This window comes from Telmatherina bonti (assembly GCF_933228915.1).
Source record: "Telmatherina bonti genome assembly, chromosome: 21".
Taxonomy (NCBI): domain Eukaryota; kingdom Metazoa; phylum Chordata; class Actinopteri; order Atheriniformes; family Telmatherinidae; genus Telmatherina; species Telmatherina bonti.
This window is the reverse complement of record NC_136630.1, coordinates 30,541,295-30,558,271: the sequence shown is the minus strand read 5'-3', so window position 1 is coordinate 30,558,271 and position 16,977 is coordinate 30,541,295. Positions and strand designations below refer to the sequence as shown.

The 16,977-nt window shown below is 47.8% G+C and overlaps 1 protein-coding gene across 1 annotated transcript in view; it reads left to right on the top strand.

The window, feature by feature from the left end:
* The window catches only part of llgl2 (LLGL scribble cell polarity complex component 2), a 48,809-nt gene that overhangs the window by 1,427 nt on the left and 30,405 nt on the right, over positions 1–16,977 (top strand). The window contains exons 2-3 of the mRNA XM_079260310.1: positions 14,725–14,833; positions 16,710–16,807. Coding sequence (XP_079116436.1) covers positions 14,762–14,833; positions 16,710–16,807 — 170 coding nt within the window. The 5' untranslated portion in view covers positions 14,725–14,761. The remainder of the gene's footprint in view (positions 1–14,724; positions 14,834–16,709; positions 16,808–16,977) is intronic.

The window sequence follows — 16,977 nt, the reverse complement described above, 5'->3', positions numbered from 1 at the left end:
CTGAGTGGAAACATGAGGTTTTTCTGGGGGGGACAGGACACAGCCCAGGTGGAGCTTTACCTGAGTGTAGCCAGCTGAATGGTGGTTCTAGCTAGTGTTGCAAAATGACGGAAACGTGTAACTTCTGCAAGGTGTGTCTCGCCAGCAGGTATGGTATTAAGCCCTGAAAGGCCTGCTTCCCAGCATGACTCGGTGTGACTGGGGAGGACGAAGCCTGGTTTTAGAGGAAACCAGGAAGATGCTTTGAAGAGCCTGAACTCACCATCTCTTTGCTCTGGGATTAAATGGAGATTCTCTTTCTCTGTACAAATAAGTGTTGACTTATTTACCCTTAAAACATTAAGCCATGTTTGTTATTGTCTGTTCTTAGATATAAACCTGCATGTGAAAGGCTGAAGTCAGCACGCAGACGTGATGTCTCCGCGCGTGCAGACATGATGTTTTCAGCCTCAGCTGTCAGATTCTGAGGGTAAAATGATGGTAAATGAATAAATAGATGAAGCAGCATAAAGAGAAACCAGAAGAAGAAAACGCCTACTGCCCTTCACCTCAGCCGCATCCCGTGGCTGCTCTTGATTGGACGTTACCGTCAGTTTAAGCTCTCTGATTGGTGGAAAGTCTGACAGGAAGTGTCTTCATCATCGTGTCCAGGTGGAAATAGAGGTCTCTTAGCAACATGGTAGTGATGGTGATGAAGATGTGATGAATAATGGTTGATTTACCATGTAGAGCACAGGTGTCAGACTCCAGTTTCCTGCAGGTTTTTGTTGTCTCCCTGCTCCAACACACCTGACTGAAATGAATAAATAGATTGACAAGAGGCGGCTGGATCCGTTTGATTTGCATCAGGTGTGCTGGTAGAGAGAAACGACAAAAACCAGCCGGAGACCGGCCCTCCAGGACTGGAGTTCGACACCCCTGGAGTCTCTGAATAAACACTACGGCTGTGTCTGGACTGTAAACCTCCTGGACGGCTAGAAATGCTGGAAAACCTCCGTAGACCAGCTGGAGGGTCACATGACCATCACTGCTGTTTCTGAGACGCTGGTGGTGAAGGGAGAGATGGCGCTCGGTGGAGTTTTAAGGGTTAAATGCCAGAGAAAGAAGCTGTGTTGTGCTCTGAGAATCTGGTCGGGTCAGTCTTCCAGTTCTACCTGTATGAGCCCTGCGCCAGCCAAACAAAAAGCCTTTGTTATCAGCAGGCTGAGGGCTGTTCCACCTGCTCCGTGAAGTCCACCTGAAACCACGATGGAGGGAAAATAACCCCGGCCAGAAAGCTCAATGAGAATAAAAGCTTGGCTTTAATGGGAATATGCAGGACAAAAGCGTCTTTTTTAGCTTTGAACTGGGAAACGGATGAGGAGTTGTCTAACAGTGGACGTCCAGGAGGCGGAGCCGGCAGTAAAGTGTGATTGTGGTGTTGGTTCAGACTGTCATGCTGTGTTAACTCTCTGAATGTGCAGCACGCTTGTCTTGTCATCAGGCATTGCAGCGGATAGATACGGCGTCTCCGTCATGAGCTTGGTCTATAACTATAAAGAATGTATCCTGAGAAGAAAGTAATAATACAGACACAGCATGACAAGACCAAAGAAATTCCCACGTTGTTTGTAGGAAAGGTTTTCCTGGTTTCCGACCCATCGGGACACAGACGGTTACTTACTAGTGATATCCTGAAATCAGACGATGCTCCTGACTCCTGTGTGAGTTTAGCGGTTGATGTTAATGTTGGCAAGCATGACTCATTTATCTGCCATAAACTGTCCATGAAAACAACTTTCCAAGATTAATATACCACAGAAACGGACGTGTCCGCAGTATTCACACTTCCACATTCGTGTTTATCAGCATCAGCTGGTTGCAACGCATCTCACTTTAACCTGCGGAATTACATCCTAACCCCCGTTTTCCCACCCGCTTCCCGACCTGCGGAATTACATCCTAACCCCCGTTTTCCCACCCGCTTCCCGACCTGCGGAATTACATCCTAACCCCCGTTTTCCCACCCGCTTCCCGACCTGCGGAATTACATCCTAACCCCCGTTTTCCCACCCGCTTTCCGACCTGCGGAATGACGTCCTAACCCCCGTTTTCCCACCCGCTTCCCGACCTGCGGAATTACATCCTAACCCCCGTTCTCCCACCCGCTTCCCGACCTGCGGAATGACGTCCTAACCCCCGTTTTCCCACCCGCTTCCCGACCTGCGGAATGACGTCCTAACCCCCGTTTTCCCACCCGCTTCCCGACCTGCGGAATGACGTCCTAACCCCCGTTTTCCCACCCGCTTCCCGACCTGCGGAATTACGTCCTAACCCCCGTTTTCCCACCCGCTTCCCGACCTGCGGAATTACGTCCTAACCCCCGTTTTCCCACCCGCTTCCCGACCTGCGGAATTACGTCCTAACCCCCGTTTTCCCACCCGCTTCCCGACCTGCGGAATGACGTCCTAACCCCCGTTTTCCCACCCGCTTCCCGACCTGCGGAATGACGTCCTAACCCCCGTTTTCCCACCCGCTTCCCGACCTGCGGAATGACGTCCTAACCCCCGTTTTCCCACCCGCTTCCCGACCTGCGGAATGACGTCCTAACCCCCGTTTTCCCACCCGCTTCCCGACCTGCGGAATGACGTCCTAACCCCCGTTTTCCCACCCGCTTCCCGACCTGCGGAATGACGTCCTAATCCCCGTTTTCCCACCCGCTTCCCGACCTGCGGAATGACGTCCTAATCCCCGTTTTCCCACCCGCTTCCCGACCTGCGGAATGACGTCCTAAACCCCCCGTTTTAGGCTAATTGGTTATGCATCTCAGGGTTATAAACGTGCAGCCGTGGCCCGGTTGCCGTGGACGTTGATAGACTGATGAGGGAACATGGATACCTGATGTCTGGATCCTGTAAGAGGCGAAGCGTTTCTCTTTCCTCATAAGAACGGAAATGTCTGGATGTAATTGGAGGAAACCCAGATGGTCGGAGATGTGGTGCGAACTCCATCCTGCAGGTAAAAGTCACCTGGATCTGACTCGGACCCAGACCCCGTTGATCTGAAACATGTTTATTTCTGCTGTGAAGTTGGTCTTTTTAACATGGGAGTCAATAGGCATTCGCTCTGTTATGGAGCCCCTAGTGGATGAAGGGGGAACTGCAGTTTGTGGCACTTCTGTATCGGCTTCACTTTTACTGCTTGGTTTATCCCTAATAACTCTCCAAAGTGACCCTCTCCTGATCTGTCGGAATGGGCGGGGCCTTCTCCAAGTGATCTGATTGGTCAGGAAGTGGTGCTTTTATACTCATTGATCCAGAACGTAACCTGCTCCAGAGCGGTTAGGATAAGTCAGGATCAGCTTGGTCGTAGAAGCCTCCGTTTCCTGCAGCCATGTCGTCTTCATTCAGACTTCACCTGAGCAGAAACACACCAAACACATGACAAGTCGGTCATAGATGAGGTTTCCTGCCGCTACTGTCGGCTTGCTTCAGCAGATTATTTGGGGTGAAGGAGTTTATCATCACATGACTCCGTTGAAATGTCCCACATTCATGTAATCATCAGATTTTCCCAACATTTCAGCCAGAAGCAGAATATATGAGTTATTGTGAGTGTATCTGGGGAAAAAGCCATTTTTCTGCTCTGCTCTGAATGTGTCAGACTGATCTCTGCTGGAATCTCAGCAAGCACTGAATTATCTCCAGATTAGATATGTATGATTTGGATCAAACATGTGATTTACACCCCCACTCTAACTGTAAACCCACTGTGTCACTGTGACCCGCTCACTGGATTATCAGCTGGCTGGTCACACTTCTCTACGCCCATCAAACGATAAACAGTCCAGTTATCCTAATAATAACACTCATGGCACTGATGGCCTGATGTTTCATTAATGGCTGAAATAAAGAGGGAAGAATCTAGAAAGCGGCATCATTTACAAAAGTTATTTCCATTTTCTGTCACATACCTGACGCCCACCGTTCAGTCCAAAGTTGTTGGGAAGAAGTTGGTCGTCTGTGGAGACGGTGATGATCAGTATCGCCTCCAATGCCACCTCCAGGGGCAGTCCAGTGCCTCCGGGGGCAGGTGCCTCGTTCATGTTGCAGCTGCAGAAACGTGTTCAGGAACGCTGCTGGGTGAAGAACGTAGAATCGCAACGTTTCACACAAGCTGGTACCTTCATACCAACCGCACCGACACCTGGTCCACATCCATGATGGGACTTCCTGCTGGGTTCATCCTGAATACACCGTTCCCGGCATTCCTTCTGACAGCGTCTGTCCTCTTGGTGCTTCCTGATCATAGACCGTATATGAAAGATGGACAGAGCCTCCGGCGGTAAAAAGTGAAGTCTATGTGGAAGTGTATAAAACTGCAGTTCCCCCTTCATCCACTAGGGGCTGCAAAACAGAGCAGATCCCCATAGACTCCCATGTTAAAAAGACCAACTTCAGTTTAAGTTTACAGCGGGAATAAACAAGTTTACAGCCTGGTTCGGTTTAAAAGGTCAGGATTACCTTCATGTGGGGGGAGTGGATTTTTTTCTAACTCGCCCGTTTAAAAGTAATTTCATCTTGAAATTTGGCATATTTAGGGGCGTGTCCTTTTGATTGACATGTACCAGATCTCCCGCTTCAAGTAAGAAGAACGTAAAACGTTAGGTTAGCTCTTAGCTACAGAAAGCTCGGAGTTCGCTCGATGTCAATCATCCACCATGACGCTCACAGCACCCCTCTCAGCTCCACCTCTTTGCCCATATTTGTATTTTCTGGGCGAGACGACACGCATGCCCCTGCCAAGATGGTGATGGTAGGAACCGCCCACCGAGCTTCAATTCAGAAACCTACGGGTGACGTCACGGAGGCTCCGCCCATCTCTTTAGGTGAAATCTATGTTCCTGATGTTCCAACATCTGCTGGATGTTTTGGTAAATCCAGGCAATGCTGCAGTAGGGGGACCCGTTTACCCATCGCCGTCCTCTCTTGTGTGCTCCTCGTTGTGATTACAGGAAGCGGGAAGTGAGGTGGGGGGAGATGACTTCCTGCCAGCCACGCCCGAAACTGACAAGATCTGTGCTGTAGAGATTTGTAAACGGAGGGATGTTTTCCTCGCCTTCTCTCAGGTTTCTGTTTGAAGCCTCAGCAGCCTGGCAGCACACACACCGATTGGCTGGAAGTCCTGACGCCACTTTCCGTCACCTCTTCTGAAAATAGCCGTGCGACGTAGAGAGGCGTCGCCGTCTCGTCGTGCGACGTAGAGAGGCGTCGCCGTCTCGTCGTGCGACGTAGAGAGGCGTCGCCGTCTCGTCGTGCGACGTAGAGAGGCGTCGCCGTCTCGTCGTGCGACGTAGAGAGGCGTCGCCGTCTCGTCGTGCGACGTAGAGAGGCGTCGCCGTCCCGTCGTGCGACGTAGAGAGGCGTCGCCGTCCCGTCGTGCGAGGTCGAGAGGCGTCGCCGTCCCGTCGTGCGAGGTCGAGAGGCGTCGCCGTCCCGTCGTGCGAGGTCGAGAGGCGTCGCCGTCCCGTCGTGCGAGGTCGAGAGGCGTCGCCGTCTCGTCGTGCGAGGTCGAGGGGCGTCGCCGTCTCGTCGTGCGAGGTCGAGGGGCGTCGCCGTCTCGTCGTGCGAGGTAGAGGGGCGTCGCCGTCTTGTCGTGCGACGTTTCCGGTCTCTCCGCCAGCAGCTATAGAGCAGGTTGTGCTTCACCTTGGGTGACTCTTTTCTGTTTTCGCCTGCAGCTTCTGAGAAACATGGATGCTTGTGACATAAGCAGATGTCAGTCAGGGAGGTGTAGATCGCCATCACACCCTCCCGGTTTGCACACGCTCTGATTGCATAAGTAGAGCAGCGAAATGTTTTGGGTGCTGCTCATTCCTGCTCTGAAGCAGTATGCCAGCTATGTGGCTGATAGACGGCAGTTTTTCTGGTCCGGCCAGCATCTCTACAGCCCCACGCTGTCCTGTCCAGGCTTGTTTCTCCTCGCTCTCCTGTCTTCACACTGAGATGAACAGCTAGATATGCTGGGAATTCAGTGACTAAAGCGTAGCGAGCGGCATTCCTAGCATGCACATCTGGGATGTTGTATACTACGGCTGACTGATGTACACTGACTGACAGAGGCTGTTGGAAGAGTCAACATGACTGTTTGCGTTAACTATCTAATGTAAACAGAAGGTGCAGTCTTATCACGTGGGAAGATGAGCTCACCACGGGTCAAACAGTATCGGCTCTCATTTGCTGTCCACTGCTGGCCTTCTTGCTGGGAAAATCCACGTCTGCATAAAGGTGGGACAGAAACTGGCTGCTCACTAAATGTCTGATTCACATGAAACCAGCAGGTAATTCCCTGAAAGTCCCCCTGCAGTGGTGATTCACACAGTTTCCTGCTAAACGGCCGCTTGGTGAAGCTGGGAAATACCTGTGTGGTGGGTTCATTATGCAGGCTGAAGACGCGTTTAGGTCTTCACAAAAGCAATGTAGTGTTTTTAATTCGGAATGAAATAATTCGGAATCAACGTATTATCCTACGAGTTTACATGAAAATAATAATTCAGAATGAAGGTTTACATGAAACACTCCTTGACTTAATAGATTAATAATTCCTCTTTAGAGCGGCGGGTTGGGAAGGGTTCTGATTGGACAGAGGGTGCACGTGACGAATGACGTATACCGGAAATAAACAAAGTTGCTTCCTGCGTCTCATCTTTTCAGTCGTAACTTGTAAAAACTACATAATAAGTACCAGTTTCGCCGCTATTTTTATTATAAATGTGAAGTAGCAGCTCAACACCAGCATACTACTTCACTTTCTGTAGCAACTGAGAAGGAGAAGAAAGATAGACCACCGAACACGGGAGGTAAAACAACGCGCGTCGTCGGGACAGGACAAGGTAACGAGCATGCTCAGAACGACCGGAATGAAGGTTTACATGACAGAGGAATTAAATAGTTTGGAATTAAAATGCGAATAAAGCAGCCACTTCAGAATTAAGTTTAATTCTCAATTAGCATTCGGGATGAAGTGTTTATATGGTCCTTTTTCATCAGTTTAAAGTGGAATTAACTTTTAATGGAAATTAAACAGAAACTAAAACTCCCATGTAAACGCAGCAGGCGAAACCTAGCTTGTAAACGCGGCGGGCGAAACCTAGCAGGTGAACGCGGTGGGCGAAACCTAGCAGGTGAACGCGGCGGGCGAAACCTAGCAGGTGAACGCGGCGGGCGAAACCTAGCTTGTAAACGCGGCGGGCGAAACCTAGCTTGTAAACGCGGCGGGCGAAACCTAGCTTGTGAACGCGGCGGGCGAAACCTAGCTTGTGAACGCGGCGGGCGAAACCTAGCTTGTAAACGCGGCGGGCGAAACCTAGCTTGTAAACGCGGCGGGCGAAACCTAGCAGGTGAACGCGGCGGGCGAAACCTAGCTTGTGAACGCGGCGGGCGAAACCTAGCTTGTGAACGCGGCGGGCGAAACCTAGCTTGTGAACGCGGCGGGCGAAACCTAGCTTGTGAACGCGGCGGGCGAAACCTAGCAGGTGAACGCGGCGGGCGAAACCTAGCTTGTAAACGCGGCGGGCGAAACCTAGCAGGTGAACGCGGCGGGCGAAACCTAGCAGGTGAACGCGGCGGGCGAAACCTAGCTTGTAAACGCGGCGGGCGAAACCTAGCAGGTGGCCGTATGTCTTTAAACAAAAAAATATTTTCTATGATTAAAAACCCCAACAATAAACCTCTTGAACATGTAGTTAACTGTTTCATATACATTTTTATTCATGAACAAAGATTCCTCAGACAACTGCTGGTTCCCTTATGAAAATAAAAAATGAACTCACTTTTTAAATCTCTAAAATTCCTTAAAAACAATATGAAAAATATATTCATAATATATATTTTACCGTCGCATTCAGTAGTATCCTCTCATTCCTGCTTTAAGCTGAATTCTAATTCCTTTGTATATAACCTTGTTGTCTTATTGTGCCATCCTTGGACAGTATTGTTTATTACGGGTGGGAAATCCAAAATCAGGATGTTTTTTTGTTTTTTTTTATTTTTTTGTAAAAAACAAAAACAAAAAAAAACTTTTTTTTTTCCCCCCAAATAATTTTAGTCATTTTTATAGTTGATCTTTTTACTTCTTGGGCCATATAGCGGCAGAATGATGATCTGGCTGCTGGGGTGTTTTTTCCTGATTGAAATCAAGAAAAATGACGAGCAAAAAAAAAAAAAAATTATACTTTTTTTTTTTTTTTTTTTTTTTTTTTTTTGTTTTAATCTACAAAAATCTGCAATCTTGAAGAATTGTGAGAATCGCAATTTTAATTGAATTGGGACCCAAAAAATTGGAATCCAATCGCAGCGAAAGCGTTTCATCACAGCCCTATTGTTTATGTAATATGTATTCTTTATGGTTTCAATAAAGTTTTGTTTAAAAATGATAACTGGAACAGCAGCTCAGAGCCAGAAGATGAGTGTCTGGTGGATCATTTCTTTAGTGTGCAGTGAACTTTACCTGCTCCAGCGCGGGCAGCCATAAACGGGTCTGTAGTACGCGGCAACGTTCAGACAGCTCAGCTGCATTTTATTTATTTCAGCTTCACAGCATGACTATTGTGTACAAAGCGCTGTTTACATTGATCACATGATCAGACATGGTGCTGTCTTCTCATGGTGCTGATAGGCAGGTGTTCAACACTCTGATGGTCATTAAATGTTGCAACTATCGTTGTTGTTAAAGAGCCCTGTTGTCATGGGCCACCATCAGCAGGCAGCCTCTCACCAAGCCCAGTAGTGGAATTCATCACTGATGATCAGTAGATGAAACTATAGATATGATGGACTCTGAAATGACTTTTTTCCAGTGAATTGTTTTGAATGAAGATGTAATTCCAGGAATCTGACTCAGACCAAAGCTGTAGGTTTAATCAGAGGAAACCTGTGCAGGTGTGTTTCTGCCACCTGGAGGATGGCAGTGTCGCATATCTGCTGTGTTTCCACCTCATTCTCTGTCGTCTGGTTGCCTGGTTAAATATTTAACTTTATGACTACAGTTGGAGGATTTCTGCAAGCAGAGGAGGAATAGGAAGTTAATCTGTCTGACCTGATGGCCATGAATGTTACAGCAGCTCATTTAACCCTTAAAACTCCCACAGAGAGGATGATACAGTGTTTCCTTACAGACCAGGCAGCCGCGTGTGGCGCTCCTCTGGCGCCGGTGGAGGAACCCAGTGCCACAGTGGTCGGTGGAATCGGTCATCGAGGCGTATGCAAACACACGCTTTCTGAGCTGCCGTATTAAATTTACACCTGCTGTTCTGTTGTTCTTCACAGTTGCATTCTGGGACAATTTCAAAGCAAAAAAAGCATTTCAATAATTCAGCTTGATCGTAATTCTTTACAGAAAGTTCTTTACAATAAGACGAGTGAAAACGGCAACTTTTCAGTATTCATTTGGATTAAAGCAGCAACATTCAGACTTAATAAAAATAACCATAGTAAAACTATAGACCGTATATGAAAGATGGACAGATCCTCCGGCGGTTTAAAGTGAAGCCTATGCGGAAGTGCAGTTCCTCCTTCATCCACTAGGGGCTCCAAAACAGAACAAATCCCCATAGACTCCCATGTTAAAAAGACCAACTTCACAGCAAAAATAAACATGTTTACAGCAGGAATAAACACATTTACAGCAGGAATAATCATGTTTACAGCAGAAATAAACATGTTTACAGCCTGGTACAAAAATCCATTTTGAGTTTATAGGTCAGGTTTACCTTCATGACAACTGTGGGGGAGTGAATTTTTTTCTAACTCTCCCCTTTAAAAGTTATTTAATCTCGAAGTTCGGCATATTTAAGGGCATGTCCGTTTGATTGACAGGTATCCGATCTTCCGCTTCAAGTCAGAAGAACGTAGAACAACCGCAGTTTTTAGCTGGTAACAACGTGACTTAGCTTTAGCCCGCTTACCTCCGTTAGCTGGTTAGTACCTGTTATCTCCGGGAGAGCTCGGTTAGCTCTTAGCAACAGAAAACTCGGAGTTCGCTCGATGTCAATCATCCACAATGACACTCACAGCCCCCCTCTCAGCTCCACCTCTTTGCCCATATTTGTATTTTCCGGGTGAGACGACACGCATGCCCCTGCCAAGATGGTGATGGTAGGAACCGCCCACTGAGCTTCACTTCAGCTCTTCAGAAACCTACGGATGACGTCACGGAGGCTCCGTCCATCTTTTTAAATACAGTCTATGGGTAAAACCCTGAGATGTGGAGATGAGAAAAGGCTTCGTCGCTGCTGATCTGTGTGTTATTTCTACAAACTTCTGGTTGCTCTTTATGCTACTTTATCTATTCATATGTTCATTTTGCATCATTTTAACCTCATAACCTGCCTGCTGTGGCTGAGAAATGGCTCAGCTTTTAGGGGTTAGTGACTGTTTGCAGCTCTTGCCTTGGTTCTTAAGCAGTTAATGTAAGAAAAACATGAATGTGTTAGCATGCAAGATTAATCAGTAGCTCCTGTTTCATGTACTTGAGAGTTAACGTGTGAAGCACTGTTGCATAATGCTTGACGGAAGTTGTTCACAGTGCTCCACCCTATGGTTGTCACCATTCTAAACTTGATATCAATACTAAATACTAGGGCTGAACCGTCACCGATATGTATTCTTTTAGGCCAATAATTGATGCTGTAGATGCTAGCAGTATGGCAATATTACTGTAGCTGTGTATGTTAGTAACATAGCTATATTACTGTGGCTGTAGATGCTAGCAGCGTGATTATATTACTGTAGCTGTGGATGCTAACATCATGGCTGTATTACTGTAGATGTGGGTGCTAGCAGTATGGCTGTATTACTGTAGCTGTGGATGCTAACAGCATAGCTTTATTACTTTAGCTGTAAAGGCTAGCAGTATGGCTGTATTACCGTAGCTGTAGATGCTAGCAGCGTGGCTGTATTACTGTAGCTGTAAATGTTAGCAGTATGGCTGTATTACTGTAGCTGTGGATGCTAGCAGCGTGGTTATATTACTGTAGCTATGGATGCTAACAGCATGGCTGTATTACTGTAGCTGTGGATGCTAACAGCGTGGCTATATTACTGTAGCTGTGGGCGCTAGCAGCATGGCTGTATTACTGTAGCAGTGGATGCTAGCAGCGTGGCTGTATTACTGCAGCAGTGGATGCTAGCAGGATGGCTGTATTACTGTAGCTCTGGATGCTAGCAGCGTGATTATATTACTGTAGCTGGGGATGCTAGTAACATAGCTATATTACTATAGCTGTGGATGCTAGCAGCGTGGCTTCAGTACTATAGCTGTGGATGCTAGCAGCATGGCTGTATTACTTTAGCTGTAAATGTTAGCAGTATGGCTGTATTACTGTAGCTGTAGATGCTAGCAGCGTGGTTATATTACTGTAGCTATGGATGCTAACAGCATGGCTGTATTACTGTAGCTGTGGGTGCTAAAAGTGTGGCTGTATTACTGTAGTTATAGATGCTAGCAGCATGGCGGTATTACTGTAGCTGTGGAAGCTAGCAGTATGGCTGTATTACTGTAGCTGTGGATGCTAACAGCATGGCTGTATTACTGTAGCTGTAGATGCTAACAGCATGGCTGTATTACTGTAGCTGTGGATGCTAACAGCGTGGCTGTATTACTTTAGCTCTGGGCGCTAGCAGCATGGCTATATTACTGTAGCTGTAGATGCTAGCAGGATGACTGTATTACTGTTGCAGTGGATGCTAGCAGCGTGGCTGTATTACTGTAGCAGTGGATGCTAGCAGGATGGCTGTATTACTGTAGCTCTGGATGCTAGCAGCGTGATTATATTACTGTAGCTGTGGATGCTAGTAACATAGCCATATTACTGTAGCTGGGGATGCTAGTAACATAGCTATATTACTATAGCTGTGGATGCTAGCAGCGTGGCTGTATTACTTTAGCTATGGATGCTAGCAGCGTGGCTTCAGTACTATAGCTGTGGATGCTAGCAACATGGCTGTATTACTGTAGCTGTAAATGCTAGCAGTATGGCTGTATTACTGTAGCTGTAGATGCTAGCAGCGTGGTTATATTACTGTAGCTGTGGATGCTAACAGCATGGCTGTATTACTGTAGCTGTGGGTGCTAAAAGTATGGCTGTAGATGCTAGCAGCGTGGCTGTATTACTGTAGCTGTGGATGCTAGCAGCATGGCTGTATTACTGTTGCTGTGGATGCTAGCAGCGTGGCTGTATTACTGTAGCTGTGGATGCTAGCAGCGTGGCTGTATTACTGTAGCTGTGGATGCTAGCAGCGTGGCTGTATTACTGTAGTTGTGGATGCTAGCAGCATGGCTGTATTACTGTAGCTGTGGATGCTAGCAGCGTGGCTGTATTACTGTAGCTGTGGATGCTAGTAACATAGCCATATTACTGTAGCTGGGGATGCTAGTAACATAGCTATATTACTATAGCTGTGGATGCTAGCAGCGTGGCTGTATTACTTTAGCTATGGATGCTAGCAGCGTGGCTTCAGTACTATAGCTGTGGATGCTAGCAACATGGCTGTATTACTGTAGCTGTAGATGCTAGCAGCGTGGTTGTATTACTGTAGCTGTAGATGCTAGCAGCGTGGTTATATTACTGTAGCTGTGGATGCTAACAGCATGGCTGTATTACTGTAGCTGTGGGTGCTAAAAGTATGGCTGTAGATGCTAGCAGCGTGGCTGTATTACTGTAGCTGTGGATGCTAGCAGCGTGGCTGTATTACTGTTGCTGTGGATGCTAGCAGCGTGGCTGTATTACTGTAGCTGTGGATGCTAGCAGCGTGGCTGTATTACTGTAGCTGTGGATGCTAGCAGCGTGGCTGTATTACTGTAACTGTGGATGCTAGCAGCGTGGCTGTATTACTGTAGCTGTGGATGCTAGCAGTATGGCTGTATTACTATAGAGGGAAGACACAGTCAGCTAACTGAACTGTCACTTCGTCACCTCTTAACTCTCTGTAATCTGTAAAGGCAGTTTGACCCGCTCTAAACTGACTCTGGTCCATTTCCATGGGTAATGCGGTTTTACAAGTTTACTTTCCTCGCCGCCACGTTCAAAGTGCGTCTCCAGTGTCGTCAACGTATCCTATGGGAACACAGAATCTTGATTGGGTAAAAGTCTGGTCTCTCCCACACAAATATTTTCTCACAAATTAAGTCAAAGAAGTTTCTTTCGAATGAATCCACAGATTTTATCCAACCAAGCAGTATTTTCAGAGATTCACAACTGAGGTTGATGTTTCTTGTTCCTTTTGTAAACTTCATCCAGAGACTTATACTCACCTTTTTTTGGAAATGTATATGTTCACAGAACTTCTGGAAGGACATTGTTGCACTGATCTCCAATACCATGAAACCAGGTTTCCCTCTGCATTTGGAAGATGTTTTGTTTGGTATGACAGATTTTAAGAAGAAAGATTCCCCTGCCATATTTCTCATCAACCTGATCCTGTTTCTCGCAAAGCTCCACATTCACAAACGTAAAGTCATGCATAGAAAACCACTTTTCAATCTCTTTATAACAGAAGTTAAAATGTATCTGGATACAATCTCAGACTCAAACAACAAAAAGGCAAAAAAACCAAAACAAAGGATATTTGTAACAAATGTAATTTAATTCAGTAACTCGCATTTACCCTTTATTTTATTTTTTATTTTCTTTATTTTTTAATAGCAACTCTCCTATTTGTGTCCTATGTCCCTTTTTGCTTTTTGTACAATTGTCTTTTGCTGTCTCTCTTTTTTTCTTTTTGAAAGTTGTTGTAAATTCTGTAAAAAAAAAAAAATTGAAGTTATAAAACAAATAAATAAAAAAATAAAAAAAACAGGTCCATCAGTTAGCTGCTGTAGAAGGAGGGGCTGACCGCTGCTGTGCCTGTTCTAAATGCTTAGAGGCAGCTGGTCCTGTCCCCGAGTATTTATTGATGTTTTTTTGGACAGCCCTGTTCCACAGTGCTCTGTAGTTTTCTGTTTACATGAGGTGTGAAAGTTGTCTTGTTTTCCATCAGCACATTCCTCTGGCAGCCGTTAGAAGCTGCTGCTTGTGAAGTGGACCTCCCACCCGGACTCCCACCTCGTCCTCTGCTGGTTTCGCACCGACTGCAACACTGTTAAACACTCCGTCTATAAACAACCAACATGTAAACAATAACCGTGTGAGGTGTGTGAGCGCTCGTCACACAGATGTGATGAGTGCTGCGATGACAGACGTCCTCTCGATGAGGTGTCGGCTTGTTGTTCCGCTTCTCTGACTGAGAGCTGGCGCGTGGTTTGGGGAAGCTGCTGACCCCCAGCAGTGAGTCAGGCTGGAGCTGCTGATACGAAGCTAATAACAGAAATGTGTGCGGATTTAGACATTGACTAGTTCAGATGGAAAACTCTGAGTCATGCTTCAGGACTGTGTCTTAGACGTGTGATACGGCAGCTCATGTCCTCATGCTTGTTAGACCTCGGCATCGTGAAGCCATTTTATCCCATCAGCCGGGTGTCGGCCTGTAGAATAAGAGCAGAAAACCACCTCTCCTGGTCTTTATGGAGCTTGGTGATGCTGCGTGAGGGGGAAGCGATGTCAGACTCTACCTGTCAGGTCTGCAGAAGTATTTCTCTCTGAGGGGAAAAAAGTTTGAGGAAATAAGCCAGCAGACTTTTACATACTTGCATGGATAGTTGGGTCCAAGTCCCCACCGCTGACCTGTTTCCACTCTGTCCTCTCCACAGTGTGCATCAGCCAGCGCCACGCTGGTGCTGATAGAAGATGAAGAGGTTCAGACGCCACGGCCATGACCAGAGGGATCGAGTCAAACAGGAGCTCTTCCAGTTCAACAAGGCAAGTGTGAAGCTTCCCAGCAGGTGGGAAGAGAAGTGAGTTCCCTAAACCTGCTGCAGCGTGACGACAGACCTTCAGTCTGATGCTTTACAGCCTAAACCTGCTGCAGCGTGACGACAGACCTTCAGTCTGATGCTCTACAGCCTAAACCTGCTGCAGCGTGACGACAGACCTTCAGTCTGATGCTCTACAGCCTAAACCTGCTGCAGCGTGACGACAGACCTTCAGTCTGATGCTTTACAGCCTAAACCTGCTGCAGCGTGACGACAGACCTTCAGTCTGATGCTCTACAGCCTAAACCTGCTGCAGCGTGACGACAGACCTTCAGTCTGATGCTTTACAGCCTAAACCTGCTGCAGCGTGACGACAGACCTTCAGTCTGATGCTCTACAGCCTAAACCTGCTGCAGCGTGACGACAGACCTTCAGTCTGATGCTCTACAGCCTAAACCTGCTGCAGCGTGACGACAGACCTTCAGTCTGATGCTTTACAGCCTAAACCTGCTGCAGCGTGACGACAGACCTTCAGTCTGATGCTTTACAGCCTAAACCTGCTGCAGCGTGACGACAGACCTTCAGTCTGATGCTTTACAGCCTAAACCTGCTGCAGCGTGACGACAGACCTTCAGTCTGATGCTTTACAGCCTAAACCTGCTGCAGCGTGACGACAGACCTTCAGTCTGATGCTTTACAGCCTAAACCTGCTGCAGCGTGACGACAGACCTTCAGTCTGATGCTCTACAGCCTAAACCTGCTGCAGCGTGACGACAGACCTTCAGTCTGATGCTCTACAGCCTAAACCTGCTGCAGCGTGACGACAGACCTTCAGTCTGATGCTCTACAGCCTAAACCTGCTGCAGCGTGACGACAGACCTTCAGTCTGATGCTTTACAGCCTAAACCTGCTGCAGCGTGACGACAGACCTTCAGTCTGATGCTCTACAGCCTAAACCTGCTGCAGCGTGACGACAGACCTTCAGTCTGATGCTCTACAGCCTAAACCTGCTGCAGCGTGACGACAGACCTTCAGTCTGATGCTCTACAGCCTAAACCTGCTGCAGCGTGACGACAGACCTTCAGTCTGATGCTCTACAGCCTAAACCTGCTGCAGCGTGACGACAGACCTTCAGTCTGATGCTCTACAGCCTAAACCTGCTGCAGCGTGACGACAGACCTTCAGTCTGATGCTTTACAGCCTAAACCTGCTGCAGCGTGACGACAGACCTTCAGTCTGATGCTCTACAGCCTAAACCTGCTGCAGCGTGACGACAGACCTTCAGTCTGATGCTCTACAGCCTAAACCTGCTGCAGCGTGACGACAGACCTTCAGTCTGATGCTTTACAGCCTAAACCTGCTGCAGCGTGACGACAGACCTTCAGTCTGATGCTCTACAGCCTAAACCTGCTGCAGCGTGACGACAGACCTTCAGTCTGATGCTCTACAGCCTAAACCTGCTGCAGCGTGACGACAGACCTTCAGTCTGATGCTTTACAGCCTAAACCTGCTGCAGCGTGACGACAGACCTTCAGTCTGATGCTCTACAGCCTAAACCTGCTGCAGCGTGACGACAGACCTTCAGTCTGATGCTCTACAGCCTAAACCTGCTGCAGCGTGACGACAGACCTTCAGTCTGATGCTCTACAGCCTAAACCTGCTGCAGCGTGACGACAGACCTTCAGTCTGATGCTTTACAGCCTAAACCTGCTGCAGCGTGACGACAGACCTTCAGTCTGATGCTTTACAGTCTCGTTATAGCAGAGGCCATGTTATCCAGACAGTGTAAACATTTTCATCCTTCTGTCCAGGTGCAGCTCTGATGGTCTAAACTCTGCCCGTCTTGTTGTTGTGTGGTTGTAACACTGTCTCCTCCCCTGCAGACCGTGGAGCATGGCTTCCCCCACCAGCCAAGTGCTCTGGGCTACAGTCCGTCTCTGCAGCTGCTCGCCATCGGCACCCGCTCCGGGGCCATCAAGCTGTATCCTTCACTTAGCTGTTCAGGAATGTTCTCCATGCTGCAATTTTCCCACGCTGCTGTCCGACCCGCAGCTGTCCGACCCGCTGCTGTCCGACCCGCTGCTGTCCGACCCGCAGCTGTCCGACCCGCAGCTGTCCGACCCGCAGCTGTCCGACCCGCTGCTGTCCGAC